This window comes from Nipponia nippon, unplaced genomic scaffold (genome assembly GCF_047370975.1).
Source record: "Nipponia nippon isolate SJK-2023a ecotype South Korea unplaced genomic scaffold, ASM4737097v1 scaffold_14, whole genome shotgun sequence".
Lineage (NCBI taxonomy): Eukaryota > Metazoa > Chordata > Aves > Pelecaniformes > Threskiornithidae > Nipponia > Nipponia nippon.
This window is the reverse complement of record NW_028262330.1, coordinates 12,400,905-12,421,621: the sequence shown is the minus strand read 5'-3', so window position 1 is coordinate 12,421,621 and position 20,717 is coordinate 12,400,905. Positions and strand designations below refer to the sequence as shown.

At 43.0% G+C, this 20,717-nt stretch overlaps 1 protein-coding gene across 4 annotated transcripts in view; it reads right to left on the bottom strand.

The window, feature by feature from the left end:
• MYH10 (myosin heavy chain 10) overlaps window positions 1–20,717 on the bottom strand; it is a 104,501-nt gene that overhangs the window by 52,603 nt on the left and 31,181 nt on the right. For all 4 annotated transcript variants that reach the window (XM_087751304.1, XM_087751307.1, XM_087751305.1 and 1 more), the window contains exons 4-5: window positions 14,553–14,580; window positions 2,295–2,397 (exon numbers count right to left, since the gene is read on the bottom strand). In XM_087751304.1, coding sequence (XP_087607430.1) covers window positions 2,295–2,397; window positions 14,553–14,580 — 131 coding nt within the window. The remainder of the gene's footprint in view (window positions 1–2,294; window positions 2,398–14,552; window positions 14,581–20,717) is intronic.

Here is a 20,717-nt window from a genome sequence, read left to right as displayed (position 1 = left end):
TGTTCTGGTTACACAAACATTCTGCATCAAATGAAGTGCACAACTAAAGCATTAAACTTTTATTCAAGACACTACCCTATTCTTTTTACTGTGCCTAAACTATGTTTTTAAACTATGTTTCACAAAGAATAAAAACTTTTCCAGTCTTCAGCATAAGTCATCAATGGTTCATGAAGCAGCTGACTACAACAACCATCTTCAAAACTCTTGAGATGAACACTGCCATCCCATTTGACCACACTGGTAAGCAGAGAATTAAACTGCAGTTCAACCAGCGATTTAAATGGTATTGGCCAACACTGCATTAAAAAGGGGAATTCATCCTTTCCTTCACTGACATTTTCCAGCCCAGCTTTCTCCTTTCTTTTCTGTGCCTTGACTTCATACCAGTCATGCAGCCACACAAGAAGCAAGAGAGGAAACTCGTTTCGTTTAAAGCCAGAGGGACTTTAAGGTGACCAGTTTGAGCCTGCGTCTCCAAGCCCAGCGAGTGGCCACAGGAATTGTTACGACGACAAAGCTCAAACGGGGCGGTACTTTTAGCAGAGGTACTGGCACCAAGCGCTCATGGAAACACAGCGTAAGAAAGGCCAAACAAGCATGGAGTACTTTTTAAACAATTAAAAAATAGGGCCTCAAGTAGTTAAGCACTGGAACAGGTTCGCAGAGAGGCTGCATAATCTCCGTCCCTCAAGATTTCCAAAACTGAGCTTTACAAGGTCTTGGGCAATGTAATCTAACTTTGAAGGAAGGCACGTTTTGAAAGGAGGCTGGACAAGAGGCTTCCAGAAACGTCTTTCGACCTGAGGTATTCCAAGTCATCAGCAGTATGTTTAGAAGTACTCGGTACAAACCCTGCACAATCCCCTTCCCTGCGTAATTCCCTTCTCCCCCAAAAAGCTGTAGGCAATTTTATTCCTGTAAAACCTGAAAAAAAAAAAATGCTGGTTTTGTTCAAGGCTGCACAGCAGTAAAGCCAAGAACATTGATAAATCAAAACGTACACAGAAAACCAAGCTTGATGGATGACGTTCTAAATAGCATTCCCCAGAGCCACATATTCTCCCAAGTCACAAGAGAAGGGCACGAACATACACCCAATGCTGCTGGCGCTCCAGTCGTAAGAAACTTCCTTCCGAGGCCTGTAACTGATGTGGACATAGTCCGCAGCACGCTCGGACTGCATGACAAATAGACTAATTTTGATCTTTTCTGTGCGATAAACCAGCAACGCTTTAAGTATCAACGCACAGGGTCACGTTATTTGCTCTTGATTAGAGCAAAGATTCGAGTTTCCCCACACACTTAACTAGATTTCTCCAAATCTACCTGCAGAGCAATCTTCCCTTCTCTCCCACTTCAAATCCTTGCCTTTCTTTTCTTCACAGATTGGTCAAAACTCATCTCCTGTTTTTCCAGGAGTTTGACTCGACACATTCAAGGACGTCTTAACGTTAAGTGCCATGCACTAAAAATGACAGAAACTGTTGCTACTAAGTCAGATGAAACAGTTTGAAAGCTTCCAACCCCCAGCCGCCCCTGCGGTACTACTGGAGAAAAGCAAGCGTACGCCAGTATTGATTACAGCAAGCCACTTGCTTGTAGCAACGTTGGAATTAATACTTCACTGCAAAGGGATCCAAGCGCTTGTAGCGACAGATATTCAAACCCACTCATATTTTTTAAAGCCAAGAATTACTAAAAATTCAGTGCAATTTTTGAAGTCTGGCAGGAAATCTGAACAAAGTTCTACCTAAATCAGAGTAGTTACAAGTTACCAAAAAACCCAAGATTCTCTGACATAAAAGTGTACGGTCTGTTGTTTGTAATGTAATAAAGTCTGAGCCTTTTATTAGCTGCTGACTTCTAGAGATAGCAAGTCTACAGCAGTTTTTAAGCTTGGTGATTTTTCCCATCTAAAGTTAACTTTTGAAAGAGCTTGGTCACAGCTATAGTACTGAAAACTGCATCTAATGGGAACTAAATTCACTAAGAATGGCCCAAGCTCATTAAATTTTTTGAAAACCGGGGTTTACTGCACCAGAAAGCTTTGACACTGTTTCTAGTTACAGTGTTTGCATAAAGCCTTTAATTTCACAACAGCAGTTAAACAGCTAACATTAACTGGAAATTTTGATGCAACTGCTCATTTCAGCCACTACTAAAGAGAAAATAATGGTTGAGACAAAGTTATGTGGATTACATTACCGCTTATCTTTAATAAAAATGTTGTGGGTTTTTTAATGCAAATTTCAAAAAGAGCAAAAAACAAATGAGAAAATATCCCAACTTACAGGAATATTGTGGTCCTTTCTTCCTTTATGGGAGGAAGCAACATGAGCAAGGTATTGAATAACCTTCTTAGTGTTCTCAGTCTTCCCGGCACCAGATTCCCCTCTGCAAAACATTTCAGACATTTTCCTCAAAATTAATTTTCAACAACTTATCAATCCTTTGTTGATAGCAACCTCATTTCATTCCATTTATGGCTTTGCCTATGCAGCAGACCTTCGTTAACCATCTAAAATCAAAAGCACTGATGTTGCAGGGAACGACAAGGTATTTGTTTGAAATACTTTCTTCATCCTAAAGATCTCCTCAGCATTAAGATGTTGATACAATGTGTAACATTAGTTTGATTAAAAGCTTTTCACTGTATGCCTGAATTCCTTTGTTACCTTAAGCAACAAGAAACAGACTTGTCCTCTGCCTTGATCACAAGGCCAGAGACAGAATTTTTCAGAGTGCAGATACATATATATTAGGTTTTTAAATCATGACACATATACACATACACACTTTTATATTTAGCATCATTTTAATAGATTTTATATTCCAGGAGCTGGTTATGAGAATTACCAAGTTGATGGAAACATTCAGTATCTTTAGAAGCCAGTTTCAAAGTACAGTAAAATACATTTTAAACAGACAGATTCTTTGCACTGCTCATTGCAGACTCTTAGCTAGTTTGAAAATGTATTTATGGCCACAGGGCTACATGAATTCATTAAGAAATGAATTTATTAGTGCAGAGTGGTATGGTACACAGATCAATAAAGACAGTAAATGCACATTTCATTTTTAAGACAGAGGCAGATTTAAAGCAGAACCTTTTTAGACAGAATTTATTGCAAGGTTTACATACGGGATATCCTAGGCAAGAAATGGGACCAAGTCCACATCGCGGCAATCACAAATGATGTCACTACAGCTCTTTTTTTTGTTTGTTTTTTAAACCTAGGTCTGGTCTTCAGATAAATCCACGCATCAAAAGGATGACCAGGTCTAGCTCAGCCATGATTCAATGGCAGTAAACTACCGGAGAAAGATCCCGTTTCACTAGCAACTCTGCAACGGGTGACGCGAAGAAGGATTTTATGATGGGGATTTGCATGGAAAGAGTGAAAGGACGTCTGTCATTCAACAGTTGTTCCAAAATTAAAGTTTGGAAGCCAACTACCTTGTAAGAATGACAAGTACACATTTTGTGCACTCGCCTATTTCTCAGCTGAGATACTGACAATGGAAACGGTCATTTACCGGGGGGCGTTTAAGCCCATTCTTTTGCAGTCTTCATAAGTACCTTCCTCCACCATGCTCCATGCCCCATTTTTGTAGCTAGTCTGCCTTTATTTAGGTGTTTAGTACCTTCAGATCTACACTTCTTGATCAGATAGGCAGCTTAGAAGCATCCCTATCCTCACATTACACTTAACACCTGCAAAAATGAGACAATATAGCACTTACCCTTTCTGTACATACAAACTTGAGATTTTATTACCCCAGATTTTCAAAGAGAACTGACTCAATCTCTTTTCTTCTTACCTTCCAATCCTCTTAAAACATGGAAACCCCCCAGGACAACTGCACTAGCACAGGCGACCTCTTGCTAAGAGGTGGGAGTTTGTGCATCTCTCCATCCACGAGCAAGAAATAACCGGGACTGAAGCAGCTCACTCGCAGCAGCTTAGCAAACTCCTCACAACGAGCAGCCCACAAGAGCTAGGTACAAGCCTCTTTTGCGGGAGAAAACTTTTAACTGAAAACACTGAAGAAAATGATTCTGCAGACCCCCGTGGGGTATTTACCCCCGCCTCGGTTACCAGACTGCGGCCTGCAATACCAGAGGGTTAAGCGAGGCGCTCGATTTTATTGATGGCATCAGCTTCTCGGAAGCACCTACACCAACCTGTCTAAAGCCATTTTCGTTCCACTTTTCCCCCCGACAAGACAAACATCATCAGAAAATAATACAAAATATGGAAGATTAGAAATCACTGTACCCAATTACTCATAACCTTCTGGAGAAGGAGAGGTAGTTCCCTTGAAACTTGTTGACTATGCTAGCTTTGCTCATTGCAGGACAAGACTTGGAAGGCATTACCTGAAGAGCTGGTTACAAAGGAGGTTACTCTGAGAATTAGCTAATGGATAACTGGGTTTCCTTTTTGCCAAGATACCATCGATACGCAACGCAAAACTGGGTGTACTTTGGGACTGCTGCAAGTGGAACAACACACTTTGACTCTTAAATAAAAAAAAAAAATAAATCCCATTTTTACCCGGCCCAGGGTCACCACATACAAGACAAACGTGAAGACTGATAAGCAGAAAAAAAGACCTCAGATGCCAATTCTTGCTTCCCAAGTCTTCATTTCTAGTTTCCCTTTTAGTGCAGTGCTTACGTTAACATAATTCATGACTATAAGCAATAATAAAAGCAGTCTTGCCTGTTTCTAGATGTGTATTAAAATGTGCTTAATGCTAAAACTATTCCAGCAGGTAAGAGAAGTAAGAAAAGCAGCACAGCAAAATATACATTTACATTTTAAAACAATACAATTTGTTCTTATTGTCATCAGAGCTTGGGAACGCATTATTCATTGTGCCTTTAAAGCTAGAGAAATAATCTTTTCTGTCAAATTACAGAAACAAAAAGTTTATTAAATTTTAAAGCAGGAAAACCCACTCTGACACATCCAGTGAAGAGAAAATAGTAGAATAAACACAGTCCAGATGTCGGCTTTCTAAAAGGACAGCACACAGTTTCAGAGGAGTCTACCGATCAGCAAGCTTTTCTGGCGTACACACCAGTAAAGCTTCATACAGCACAGGAAGGCCGAAAGCTTGCGATACGTTCCTTTCGCTAAAAAGCCTTTAAATCTAACAGTGGGTTGTTTTGGGGTTTGGTGGTTTTGTTTTTTGTTTTTTTTTTTTTTTTTTTAAGAGAAAGTCTTTATGCAAGTTCTCATTCAAAAGCAACACTAATGGATGTTAACATCCTAGTTCTCCTCTCCCTGGAGCTTACAAGTATGCCAAATATTTCCTGCAGGATACAGCGTTAGATAGCTCTGCTGCCATATACTATAAAAGAATTAGAAGATTTAGGATAAAGTCCTTTTCATTTATAGAAATAATGACATCTGCGTACTTTAGTTCTTTCCCAGGAGTGCAAACACATGGATTATAAAAATAAATTAAAGTCTTCTACCTCTATCAGCCTGCCCAAAAAAGGTAACTTTCAGTAACACTATGTACAATATTTATGGAATGGAGATGGTATCACAAAGCTAAAGATTAACTTTTTCAAAACCTTGTTTTAATGCAACTCAATTAATGTGTTACCATAAATTAAACAACTAAAACCCTTGGCTGAGCTCCTAGCCTTAGTTCAGTCAATGGCAGCATTGCTAATGACTTCAGTAGGGTCATAACTTCACCTCCTTTATTTCAGTCTCAATTCCACTCCTAGTAGAACCAAAACCTGATGAGACTGAACTGAAATGCTGCATCAACCCAAGCCATGGGCTATGCCAAACAGTGCATCCAAGGAAGCAAACTATCTTCAGCATTAGCCTCAAGTTGGAGGTATAAGTTTATTCCATCAATTAACTGAAGGATCTCTCCCTTACAAACTATGATACAAAGACAGGTCAAAGAAAATCTGACAGTCACTGGTAAATTTATGCAGTATCTAGAGTCAAAGCGCTTCTCCCTAGAGCAGCAAAGCTTCTACTTTGAAGCAGCTTCAAGCACATTTAAAATAGGAAAAGCTTAGCTAGCAGGAGCACTTTAAAGTTTTTACGCGGTTTAAAAGTCATTGCATGTAAAGCTGTAGTGTTGTTATTTTCAATAAAGTACTCTTCAGGAAAATTTATCTCAGCTACAATTTGGTTAACAAAAATTAGTGACTGACTTCTCAACCAGCTGCAATTTTTTTCCCCTGAGCAACTCGAGCCCAAATCTTGCACAGAAGTAAGAAGCGTTTCCTCTGCCGAGCAGACTGCCATCCAGAAACCAGGCAAAACAAACATAGCGGGAGATAACTCGCAGGTCACAAAGCAAACAGGCAACAACCAGGACTGGGAGCCGGTCTTTGACTGCCAGCAGGGCAGTGTGCTCTCCCCATACAGCCCTCTTACAGCGGCAGGCATTGTAGGGACAGGTCACTGTCTGGGAAAGTCTAAGGGTTTACTGTTCTAAAGGAAAATGGTAGTGAAACAGTTGCTTTTCTTATTGTCAAGCAGGTTTGAAGCATCTACGTGTCCAAAGAAGGGCAACAAAGTTGGTGAATGGTCTAGAGCACAAGTCTTACATGGAGCAGCTGAGGGAGCTGGGTTTAGTCTAGAGGAGGCTGAGGGGAGCCCTCATCGCTCTCTGCAACTGCCTGAAAGGAGGCTGGAGCCGGGGGGGTCGGTCTCTTCTCCCCAGGAACAAGCGACAGGACCAGAGGGAACGGCCTCAAGCTGCGCCAGGGCAGGGTTAGGTTGGGTATTAGGAAAAACTTCCCCCAAAGGGCTGTCAGGCCCTGGCCCAGGCTGCCCAGGGCAGGGGCTCAGTCCCCATCCCTGGGGGGATTTAAAAGGTGGGTAGATGTGGTGCTCGAGGACATGGTTTAGTGGTGGACTGGGCAGCGCTGGGTTAGCGGTTGGACTTGATGATCTTAAGGGTCTTTTCCAACCTTAACGATTCTATGATCTTCTTGTGATAGCTATAGCACTCAGTATGGCAGGACAAGGCAACACCACCTCTTCCTCAACTGGCAAATGAGTTTCTGGATTTTAAGGACGTCAAATTAGTTTAGAAGTTGCTTACTGAAGTCCCACTGCAAGGGCTGGCACCCTTCCACCCCCACCCAGCTAGCCACTGATTTCACTAGCAGATCAGGGGCTACGCAGGCATGCAAAGCGTAGTGCCGTGAGCCACCTAAGACAGAAGGACACAAAACCACGTGTACAAATAAAGTTTTGAAATTCCAGGATAAACTTTTCTTCATCTTGCTACCTGTGCACAAAGTCCCTACTGCAAACTAAGAATATTTGTGAAGATAAGCATGTGGAATATATTAGGGTGGTCAGATGCAGTTAGTGTCATCCATCCCATTACAGATCATCTCTGTGATTTAAATTACTGAAAAACTAACCAAACAAACCAGTATTTTCCATGCTAGGAGCCTGGATCACTCAAACCTTTCCCCTGCCCTAGGAGTTTCAGTCTATTTCTATCATTCCTGACCAGCAACAAGCCCTGGGATGAGAAGTTCACCTGGAAGCAGAAGGTCCTTCGGCAAAGGAGAAGTGGCACCACCACCTTGGCATCTGGGCAAGTTCTCCTCGGTGCCCGACTCCACAAGACAGAGGAGTCCCGACCTGCTGCTCACAGGTCCCGTGGCCAGCAACTCCTCGGTTCATACAAAAGCAGCTGCTTACACAAGGCACCAAAACATGAAAGTATGCACTTAAATTGTTTGTACAGGTAAGTAACTGCGTAAGTAAGAGCCCCAACAACGGTCTTTTGTCCCTCTCACAACAGCAGTTGCAAAGAACAGAAGAGACACTTATTCTCAGACACAACTGAGATCTTCTGCCAGCTACAAATTAACAGATATTTACAGTCAAGACCTGTAATTAAAAGGATGTCTTCATCACTTGGCTAATTTTCTGAAAGGAAGAGGTATAACTGATAGCTTGGACTAGCGCAGAAGAGTCCCTAATTGGCTTTACTATTTACAAGGCTGCTTTATAGCTCCTTCGTTTCTCTCTAGATGCTTCGCATCATCTCACCACCAGTTGTCTAGGGAATGTTACAAGCTGGACTCCAGCCAGAGGTTGTATACAAAAATGCTTGGTATTTGCTGCTGTTGTCCTTTCATAAGCAGCCTCTATTCCCTCCACACCCCACCACTCCTACCGAAGCCAATTCAGATTAGATATCCTTGTATGGCTGCAAGCATCTGCTAAACGACTGTTTATCAAGCCCAGTCTCCGTTTTGAGAATACCATAAGCTTGCGGTCAGCTTCTCCAATTTAGAACATACTAGCTTAAAAAAAGTGCAGCATAGCACATTTTCACATTTGACTTTCCAAAAGTCGCCTTGCAGCTAAAGACAACAAAGCCAGGAAAGGTTTGAACATTTCTCAGATTCCTAGTATACCACAACAGAAATTTCTTCATCTTGGTCATCAGCCTCCAACAGCCTGGCATGCCCACTGAACATTAACAGAAAGCAATAATCAAAGAGAAACAACAAAACTCAGCAAAATGTCAGCAGCCGCAGCTTCTCAAAGAAAAAAAAAAAGCCTGCAAAGCTGTTCATTACAACTTCCCATCTTACAGAGATGAACAAGGTACAGGGAGGTCTGTGCACATTGCAAGGTTAGCACCACTGCTCTGTAATTGATTTTTTATGGATTCTGGGTTAATATGGGCTGATAATGTACTTATAAGCTAGCAGGAACATGAAGTTGCTGGAACTACCTATATTTTCCTTTCTTTTCAGCAAGCTAAGGATTCACAGACCGAAGATCCTGAACAAATTGACATTTGTACTCCAACCAAGGGGGAGCGATTAGATGGAAGTTAGTTAAGCCTAGCTTCCCAGAGAAGCGCTGGGTTTGGGGCTTGCTTGTTGGCTTTTTATTTGAAAGCTTGATGAACTAAAACACAAAGCAACAGAGAGCTCCAGCAACCTTACCAACAATTTGTTCGTGGTTAGCATCCCAAGATTAAACCACCCAACTTCAAAGCTAAAAAGAAATTATCACCGTTATGGCTCATTCAGCTCCTCCCATCTCATCATTAACCAGGCAATAATCTGGCTTTCAGCAGCGTCTGATAACGTGTCCGATGGATTCAGGAACTGCAGGTGTATGCAACCCTGCACATATTTGGGTTTTTCAGGTGGTGAAAAGCTGAAGGGCCCATGAGAAATCACATCACTGCTACCTGATGAAATCAGGGTTATAACCACAAAGCAGATAGAATCCTTCTGGACACGGGAAAATGACTTTTGGTTCACTCTGAGGAAAGCCTCTCTTTAATGAAATTACTTATTATAAAGTTTCTCCTACCAACTCCGTCCCCAGGGCTCAAGCACTAACCAATTGACAAGAACAGAGTGGCTGGGGGAAACGGGAGGGAGCACAATGAAACAAACAGGAGACCAGAAGAAAGGCAGTCAGTTCATGAATACCCGTAAGATTACACGCCACTAACTCAGAATAAAGCCCTGTAATCTAGTCTCTGCAGCAATGCAATTGTCTATATTCGGTTCCTTAAAAGCTGGAGAGTAGAAAGGGAAAGTAGAAAGGGAAGAGAACAGAAGGTAACAGAAAAAAGAGAGGAAGAGGCACACCATTTTATGGTGGAGACATCTCTTGTTTCTACAGCAACAGCACAAGTCCTCTATGGCATCGTCTGGACTGGAGAACTGAATGACAGCCCCATCAGCTGGCAGCCTGAGTAATACCCTCCTGAAGAGCCAGCTTCCATGCTAGGTGAAGGACAAGATGTTCTGCTGAGACAAGCATCCAGAAAATGCAGCAGCAGGGTTTTTTTCCCCTCCAGGTATTAAGTTTGACTTTGAGAAAAACATTACTAACTAAGATCACCAGTTTATGCAAAACTCCTCATCTTTAGGGCATGTCAGACCCCAAACTCCTCATGGAACATCAGCAGGTGGTGAAGTTGAGACAGGAAACCTCCAAGTAATCCCACTACCTTCCAAATAACGAGATGTGATGAGAGGCATGCTTGGAGAACCATCCATCCGGCTAGCCCGCTCCACACAGGGCATTTAGGTGAATGCCTGTATCTGCAGCCTTTCAATAGAATACAGGTTCAGCACAATTCTCTTTGAGGGGAAAAATAATGACGATAATTCACAGCAGTCTGTATTCCTCAAGAAGTTGCACCTGCATGCACCTTCTCTCAACGGGTATACCACCTGCGTACTGTCCTGCCATGCAATGGCTACTCTCTACCAAATGCCGAACCAACCTGGATCAGTAGGCACTATTGCTCCCGAAGCAAAGTGTGAACAAGTCTCCAAGTGTCTACATAACTTCTGAGATAAGAAATTCTTTAACGTAGCTACAAAAGTGGTTTAACAATGTTAGAAAATACACTGAACACCTTTGCAGTTTCATGACCTGTCTGGACACAGCTAGCTATTTACTCAAATAGTGACTGCATGAAGGTAACTGCAGCCCTTTCTGGGGAAACAGACTGGTATTTCCTAAAGATCTGGACAGGGGAACACAACGAAACAGCCTCACCCCAGATTTAAGTTGCACACTTTCACGCCTAGTGTAAAAAATACCATGTGTACCAGATATAAATCAGGATTCAGTTGTCTATTGAGTCCAGAAGGATCAAAAACTTAAGGTCATCTTGCAGGTGAGGTAATAACAAAATTGATGACAGGAGACTTTAAAGGTTTTCCAAGGTAAGTATGAATGGATCGGACATTCACTAAGTTAGAACTAAACAAAGGCAGGCATCTGGGAAAAGTGCCGAGACGGTCTTTGAAGAGGAAGAACTGAAACCCAACGCAAAGGCTTGAAATGGCACCAATCTTACACTTAGGAATGCCCTTGAGAGCAGCACTCCCGGCTGTCAAGAGGAAAAGGGGGCTGGATCCAGAGACCTGGTAAGGTGTCACTCAAATGTTATCACTTGAGAGCTGACCTGGCCCCCTACTCGAAAGGCCATGGACAGTAAAAACCCAGGAAACTTGATCAACTAGAGGCAGGGGGAGATCTGTGAAGATGCTGACCAGATGGACCTTCATCAAGCAATTGGAGAGACTTATCTCCAGATGTACACAATTATGGCCAAAGCAGTTGGAGACAGAAGAACGACAGGCACACGGCAGCTGTCCGCTCACTTAAGTGCACAAGTCAAGGGATGTCTTCTTTCTCACTAGCTAGCCTGAATCACTCCTACTGGAGAAAAGAGTATTCCGAGGCCTTTCAGCTCTACTAAAGATCAGGGTCAATCAGGTGATCCAGGTCCTGAGACAACAAGTTTGGAATGAGAAGATGTCTCAAGCCTTTTATGAACTGCCAAAGGAGTTTCTGAAACCACCTCCGGTGCGGTTAAGACACACTCCTTCCACCTTATTTATTCCTGCCTTAGTCTAAGACCTGTAAAACCAGTGGCACGGAAAGGAAACACACACAGTTTACCTCTTCACCACAGAATGAGCAGTGCAATAGAAGTCCTGGACACCAGCCCGCTCCTGATCAACACACGAGACCTCCTTTTAGCCTGCTACACAAGGGAGTTTGCCATGGCCTTGTCCCATTCATGAAGAGGATTTAACATCCCAGCCAGCCCGATGTCAAGTACTGAGTTTATAATGCAAACCTGACAAAAGAACACAGCTCTCCCATGAAGCCCATGGGGGAAACCTCGTCAGGGACAGCACCGCAGCAGGCAGCTGCCTTTAGAGTCTCTTTGTTCAAAAGACACATGCAGGGGAATACAAATGGTTTTGATGGCACTTCTCTCTGAATTGGACACAGAGCTGAGAAGCAGCCCAAGACAGATCTATTTTAAGAGAAATGTGTTTATTAACCTGAACAGTCTGGTAACCCGTACTATCCTTTTTTATAGTCAGCATCAAAATGGTGCTGACGGTTAGACAGCGTTAACAAGGTCTCCTGGGCTATGATGGAACTTTGGTGTTCAAAGACAACAGAAACACCTTGGATCCTAGCATCTGTCACATCACATGTCTTCGTATTCTCAAAAGGTAAGACCTAGACTGGATGGTCTTCAGTCCTGTACATCCAGTTTGCAGATACAATGCCTTACCCTTAATTCTGAGGCCACAGATCCGCCCACATTACTGAGGGAATTCATATTTCCTTGTAAACCATATTCAGTGACATTGATCTTTTTAACCTTGTTTTTCTTTACGCTGCTGGGTAAGTACTTCAGTAAGAAACACAAGTTAAAGCGGCAAGACAGCCAATAAAGCCTGGAATTCGTTGCTCTCAAACTCAGCCTTAAGACTCTGCCACACTTCTGTTAAGTGTAGCCTTTAACACTGGTACAACCAAGACACTGAACTAAAAGTGGCAAAACTTGCCCAGTGTCATGGTACTAATAGTTTCAATACTTAGTTTTGTGATAGGATTCCAGGACAGTGTTGAAATCCTTCGGAGATTTATTGGTCACTGCTTCTTAGCACCAGCTTCTGAAATTTTACATGGAGTAGTAGATTTGTCACCAAACATTTTACGTGTCCAACTCAGGGCCACCTCTGAGGGTCTTACTATTAGCACTGCCCTCAGACCAGTCCCCAGCAGCTCCAGACTTCAGTACTGGACATGGTCGCGTTCTCCTGAGGTCTGACTGTAAGGACATGTGTCCATTCCCTACCCCTCACCATCTGGAAGCAAGCTTCTCTCTGCAAATGGACGTACAGCAAGCAGCTTATCAACCGCCTAGCCAAGATGTGGAACCTATCACGAGATCCAGATATTCCGTGAAGTATGCTGTACCAGATATAAAACAGGGTTCAATTCTCTATTTGGTACAGAAGGATCAAAAGCTTATGGTAACCTTACAGGTGAGGTAATAACATAATTGAAGGCAAGACAGCTTAAAGGCTTTCCAATTTGCAACTGAACAGATCAGACATTCACTAAAACCTGCAGCACTGCCATTCCAACCTTTGTGGTCTCGGCTGACCACGTAAAGGAGTGCAAGGTTCATGCATAGGCACAAAACATGAAACTACTTCAAAAAAAAAATTCACCTGGGGCAAGCACATACCATCGAAGCATCCACAAACACACAAGAACAAAGCATTTCTTTTCGCTCTGGGATCTCATCCCTGCTTTGAGGGCTGTTTTGTACATTGCACATGAAGTAGTCATCACACGAAAACAGAAGTCCTACTAAAAGCAGGAACCAGAGACCTAGACAAGCCTGTGTTAACTGGATCAACTTGCATCTTAGCTACAGAACTGTATTTGCTTCTGTGTCCTTAGGCCCCATGAATCTTGTGTTCATAGCATCAAAAAAGGATGGCTTGAAAGGATCCACCTTCAGTCTTGTATAGTCTGAGAGTGAAGGCACTTTTGTAGGAAGCAGGAGATGAAGATTTGAATCCCTTCATGTCAAGAAGGAAACTGAACCCAGGTCTCTTTCCAGCAAATCATCTAACCATCGAGCTATTCCAGGAAGCAGGCATCCTCACAAACTATGGCCTCAATGCAGCTGGTATGCACTGGCACACAGCATGGTCAACTGATCACATACCCAAGTCAGAGGCACGCAAGCTACCGTACCTTCCCTCTCTCCCTCAGATAATTGAATATGTTAAGTTATACCCAAGCCTGCTAACTGCAAGCAGTTTCAGAACGGAGCCAAGGTGCGGTTTCACAACACAGATGAACCATCCGAACCCCCCAGGCTGCTACCAACAGGGACAGTTTCCCTCCTGCACGTTCACACCTCCTGCTTCAGGCTAGCGCTCCTCTGAGCCCACAGACCCAGGGAACTGAACTGCTGAAAAGCATCATTTTGGGGCGAGGTCGGGTTTCTGCCAGCTTTGCTCCCTGAACTGGCTTATCACGTTGGCTGCCAACCCCAATGCTAGCGCAAGAGGCTGCAGGAACACACAGCCTGTGCGGGAGAGGAAAGGAAAGAGGATCATCCCTTTTAACAGCAGCCCAAAGACAGATAAGCTCGGTAGTATCACAAGCCTGAAAGCACATTCGTACTCTTTGACTACCTCACCACTGCATTTCCAGATCCCAGAGACATTGAAGCTGAAGCCAGAAGTTTGCTCCTGGGTGGGGCAAATTCAGGTGCACGCAGGGAAAGCAAAAGGAAACCTCAGTGTCAACTTGTTCGGAGCTCTCCCATTTGAAGCAGATCCAAAGCTAAGCTCTTGATCAGCGGGGTTTCTAGGCCAACTTTTGATTCATGTCCCCCTCGGGCGCCACACACCGCGCAGTTACAGCACAGCATTTCAGACAGATCTACACCTTTTAAAGCTTTTTCTGATTCAGATCTCTTGACTGACATTTTTAAACTACATTTCTTAAGTGGCACATGCCTATAAAACTTTCCATAAGGTGAATTACAGTATTAAAAGAATATCCCCACATTAAATATGACTTCATGCTACATCTTTAACCATTAGTCACTGCCTGTCAAGATTAAAGACCAAGTTTTGACTACTGGAGCTGGATGAAAGACCCCTTTCGCAATACAGATTTCCAAAAATGCCCAAATGAAAAGTGTTCACTTACGTGCAGAGAATTGATTGGTCCTCACGGTCTGCAAAACAAGAACAAACATGGTTATAGTTTTTTATTTCATTTGCAAGACAGTTTCTTTTAAATGAATATTTTAAAAATTCAGCTTTTCAGCTTAACAATTCTAAGGACACTCTCAAGCAATTTTAATAATATCCCTTAACGTTTCAATTCACACACACACACCCCCCTCAAACAACAGCTTGGACATTCCTAGAAGTTCTGCCATTTCATAGGATAAAGCCAAAATTTTGGGTAAACTTAATCATAATCCACGGTAATCTTTTTAACCACATTTTCAGCCAAAGCCAGCCCAACATCTTTTATTCTGTATGCACCTTTTCCAAGATTAATAAAAGTTACTTAAAATCTTGAGTATTAAGCAAGAAAAAAAAAAAACAACAGTTTCGAGTACACAATACTAATGACCAGACACTTGGAAACAGCATTAACATCTCCAGCAAACAAGTGCTTTACTCTACAACTTTTTTTTTTTTTTTTCCTTTTTTAAATGAACACGCAAGCCTAAAGTGCGTCCATAATTTAGTTTATTCATTAAAGACTGGTCAAAAGGACATCCAGGGAAATACTGAACAGAGCCGAGCTCCGCAATATGATGCGGCTCAGCACTTTTGTGACACCCACTGCCGTGCTCATGACCTTTGAAAAGAATGCCTGAAGGTCAGTTATACCCTGCGAGAGGTATTTCATAATTAGAGGATCCTTACAGAATATATTTCAACATCATACACTCTATATTAAAAATTATATCATCAAAACATTCAAATATACTTGCAAAAAAGTAAAACATTCGAGTTAAAGGTGTTCTCCACCCCCTGGTTGAGCGAGGGTTTTCAATGAGTTCAACATCTTTTTCATAAATCTGCATCACAGAGATCGTGCTTTTACACTTCAGCTGTGCGTCACCAGCTCCAAAAGAACACAATCGCCGCCTGCAAGCTCAGGACTTCGAACAGGTTTTCTGTTCCGATTGCTAATTTGTAATGGATTACATTATAATAAATAAAAATCAAGCTTTATTTTGTTCAAGTGTAAAGCTCAGGACTACATGTTAGACTCCCCGCCACTCGCCACATACACCCCTTCCCTGGAACACGAGGCTCTGATGGACCACAGAAAGGGAGCAACGGGTACGCGATGATCGGTATTCCTGCCAGGACACGGAGTTCAGTACTGGCAGGATGAACAGACAGCTTCCATTGCTACAAAGGAGCTTCCCCACAGGCTTAATAGGTTTGAAACAGATCTATGTCCATATATACAACCTCAATACATTTATGACCATTTCTGGTAAGCAGAATAACGTAAACTACATTTCACATTGTTTCTAAATGGGTCCAGAAAAACTATTGTTAAGCTGAGTTGCAAATTACTGCTGAGTTTTGCAGACTGTATGAAACCGGTCATCCCACCTATGTAACGGGCCGAGTTCATAGTGCTGCTGGATAACCATTAGTATTGAGGAAGAATTTCAACTTTAGCTAGGTAGCATGTTAAAAAAAAATAAATCCAGCAGTGCGCTGTGTTTCCCCCCATTACACTGCCTGATGAACAACCCAGATACAAAACCAGTTCGTGTTCAGCCACATCAGCTCCCCGAGCAGGCTCGGCCCACGGCAGCAGCAATGCAAGTTTCAGCAGAGGCAGGCAGGACTACAGGCGCCTGGATTTGGATCCGCACGGGCTGCCAGGGAGCCTGGGGACCGGGGCGTGCAGCCAAAACGGAGACAGGCTGCCGCTGAAGGGGCAATCGTGTCCTGTCCCCTTCCTCCAGCTGGGCCAGCACTCGCCTCATCAGGGTAGCACAGCCAAGGGGCGAGCGGAAAAGCTGCCCGACAAACTGGTTTTTGGTCCGATTTGTGTTGAGCTGAATCAGTGCCCTCTATGTGCCCTATACAAAAAACTGTACCAGCAAAAGGGAGACCCGAGATCCCTTTTCTACGCAGCAGCCTCAATTTACCTTGGATCAAAAGGCTATGTTCATATAGACACAACGCATCTGAACAAGCACACCAGCAAAAAAAGACCTGATCTCAGCAAAATATTGCTATTTTAATTAGTTTATGAAGAGAAAGTTTGAAGGATATGAAGTCTTTCAAAGCAGGCAGATGCTACTACATATTGCCACAGCTGGGTAAACCACAGGCTTGTGGACTGCATCGCTGGCAAGTTTTAGACTACATTTTAACATCAAGTATGACAGAAAATATGAGGTGCTTTCTGACTGAAAAATGTCAGATACATGCAAACAGTCGTACTTTGAACCCCTTGTGTTAGCTTGTTGAAAAATGACAAGAAATGCCAGCGATCCTCTCACCCCCTGTGCAGACAAACCGCCTTGGGTTGCTCTTCCCCAGGGACACAAGTCAACGGCTGCACCCCTGTGACTGCGTCCTGCAAGCAGATGTTAGCGCCAAAAATCCTACCTATAGGGTAACAAACAGAGCAGAATGATTGTAGTAGGAGAGCAGAAGACTATTAGGGTATTAGAAGTGGGAAAGAAAATAAGATTCAGAAAGCTGGTGATACTCCTGACAAGACTGCAGGGACGGTACTGGATCATCTCCTACAACTGCATGGTGTATAGAAACTCATGGACAGACAGACCAAAAAAAAAAAAAAAAAGGGGGAAGCCTGTGACTGCAAGAAATAAAAGCTGAGCATAGGCAAAAGCAGTGGGAGTATAACAGAAACATTAAGAGAACACTCGAAAAAAGTTTATGTTCTTCTGGTTTTGAGAGACAGCAGCTGGCCTTGCCGGTCCTATCAGAAATAACCTCTTGGTGCCAGGCAGAGACAAACCCCAGGGCTCCAGCAGTCGGATGCACCCCATCCCCAGTTGTCAGCAGAAACTAGAGGACAGTGCACCCTTCTGACCCGGACCTGGTCCCGGGGGTAGCCAACAGCGACTCGCGCGCTTCCCAGCAACTCCCTGCACCAGCAAAAAACCAAGATCACCTAGGACAACACGAGTCATTTGTTCTTTTAGAAGAAATTGTTTAATGAATGCCAAGTTGGTACCGTGAGCAGAGTGGAAAGTTAATATTTCCTAGCTTTAATATTTATTGAGACATTTTCTAAAGTGACAACTCGATTTCCGCCTTTCTCACTTCCCAAGAATAACTTCTCTCCGCCATTTTGTCACTGTAGCTAGGCCACTTCGTCAAAAACTACAGCACCCTCTAAACTACAGCTCTTCCATTTATCCCTTCTTAAAAACTTCACACAGGTAACGCTTGCCTTGAAATCCAAAGTGGTTTATTTGAAGGCAATGTGCATTTGTATCATGACATATTTTACCTGCCAATTTACCACGCAAAGCCAGTGTTCCACAACATGCAAGACACACTGTATAAATGATTTTTTTTTTTACCCAGTTAGTCATAGCGAAAGTCTACAAGTCCAGACAGTTGTATGTATTTTGTCGTTGCCAGAAGCTCCAGCAAGTGCAACAGAGTTTTTTTATTTTCTCTTTCCAAAGCCTGAACTGATACAGACCTTATGAAGAACTTATCAGGTACTCAAATACGTTACTCCAAACCTCAAACTATGAAACTGGAAGTAAGACAACAGCAAGCTTCAAGTTTTGCTTTCTGATCACTTACTTACGCTAACGGCCAGTCCCAGCACCTAGCGCTCAACTAACAAAAAATTACACCTCGGAGGCTCAGATGCTGCTTTACGCATCGTCAAATGCCGGCTGTCTTGTCCCAAAACCAAGAGCTGATCTCTCCCGACTCATTCTGAAAAAGATTCTGACAAAAATGACTAACATGGGAGAGTTATTTATGGTTTGTTTTGATTTTCTCCTCCCCCAAATAACACAATTTATCTGCAGTCTTGGTTTCAAAGCAGCTGGTCCCCTTCCTAAAGGCTCCTTAGAGCACTAACTCCGTATCTGTTAGCCTGTCTTTTGAAAGAACGGAGCCATTATCTGGCAATTTGAAGAGCAATTTTTTATTAAAGCCAGACTTTTGAGGTGGTTGTTCATGGAAACCCAAAAATATTTGGAAAACACTGAAGTTTCTACATGAGTCTTGTGATTCTTAAGAACAGACCAAAAACATCTCTCTCTAGCGAAGTCTTCATGAAATAACATCACTCTAACATCAGGCAAACAGATTTGTAGAAATATATAAAGACTAGACCAATTCAACAAATCCCTTGGGATTTGTAAGCAAATTGCGGCAGTAAAAAGCCGAACAAGTCGGCAGACGATCCTCATCTCCAACCTTTAGAGCAACTGAAATAGGAAATACAAATAAATTACTCTTACGAACAGCATTAGCAAATCTGACATTAGCTGTCTCTGTTACTCCATACAAAGGGTGAGAAAGCGTATTGGTCTGGAACGGTTGATACTCTGGAAAAAGTCACAACAGGTTTGTTACATTTTGAGCACAGAAGTAGATGATTTACGGGGGGAAAAAGCACCTATAAGACAACTTAACACAACTTTTGCTACCAGCATAAATGTCTTTCAAGTTACTCCCATATAACCCAATACAGTTGCATTAAAAGCTGAGCCAAACTAACAACTTCCAGTCTCTTTGGGAAAGGTATACCACATTTCTGCCCTTGGAGCAGACTCCGGTGCTTGTCTGATCATCGGCTAAAGCAACTCAGCTCACTGATTAAAAATACTCAGTAAGTCAATTTAACTCAGATGAATATAAGCAGGAGGACAAGTATATGGTAGGAGGGGATGAAATAAGAGGACCAAGCTCTTAATTCAAGCTACATCGTAAGACCAATCCTTTGGTTTTAAACCAATGCAAAAGTCCCATTGGAATCTATCACTTTAGAGATACACAGCTTGGATTTAAATATATCCCAAGGTCTTCAAACTACACTGAAGACCATAACATTCAAGTTGCACAGAGAAGGGTTACTGCAATATTCCTAATTTGAAAAACAAAGTTCCAAAATGATGCAGAGTCTATGAGCAAAAACAAATTTTTATTTGAGCTTACAAAATAAGCTTTCTGTAGACTAGTACGTCCTTTTGAATGGAAGGATTTGGAAGCCCACAGGCACTACAACCTGACACTAGCTTTAGGCTGAAGCCCCCCGCTGCTGTAATTCAACTTGAGCTGCCATTGATGCCTCTCCTTCCCCTGCCCAGTTTCACCATCCCATTCCTCCCTTTGAACCAGCAGCTGACTCTGCAGATGCACGCGATGCTAGTTCACATAGCTGATGGACCTAACAAAATTTAGCTTTCAACCAGATCCCTGATCCCGTTTATAACATGGCCACGCGAACACTGGCATTAGTGTATGGAAAGTGAGAGAACCACCTCTTGTACCAGCCACCCCCACCCCGGTCACCCTGAAGCTACCGCAGGAGCGGGCTCCCTGGCTCGGGTGAGCGCAAACCGCTCCCAGCCGGGCAGCGGCTGCCGGCAGAAGGTGCCGCCTCCTCCATCCCGCTACGTTCACACGGCCTCCCTTGAGCCAGCGCCGGTGGTCACCTCCACCTACAATGGACCGATCAGGGAGTCACGCTAGCAGAAAACTAATCCTATCAAAATATATAAAAGGGGGAAAAAAAAAAGAGCAACCAGCACAAGGGAGATGGAGCACAAATAACCAGAGTGGGTCTTACTCTTTTGGCAGTGGCTAATCGTTAGATCAGCTTACGCTGTGCCAAGCTATATATTTAGCATCTGAAAGTATCAGGCATCGAAGCATTTCTTTCACTCTTGCTCTCCTCCTCCTTTCGCTTGCACCCAAAGGAAGACCGTCTCTCACACCTCAAGGCAAGAATCAGCTGCTGTGTTTAACACCTACTACCGCAGAGCTGAAAGACGTCTTACTGATGCAAGGAGCGGCAGTCACGTTAGGGAAACCCAGTCGTACAACGCTGAACGGTACACACGCTTTGAAGAGAGGCCAAGAATTACCAGAATACAAGAAGGACACAAAGAATTACAGCTCTGAAAGCCATTTTTCCATACACACTCTTAAACCTACTTTGCTCTTGTCTCCCCAGAGGAATATGCTCTGGGGACAGCAATTGGCAGCTCCTCAAATGAACCTGTTGCTTGGCTGCAAAAGAGTTGCCATGTTTTCTTGTTTGAAAATCCAGTAAGAACAGATCCTGATGTTTACCTTACTACATATGTATAAAAAAATG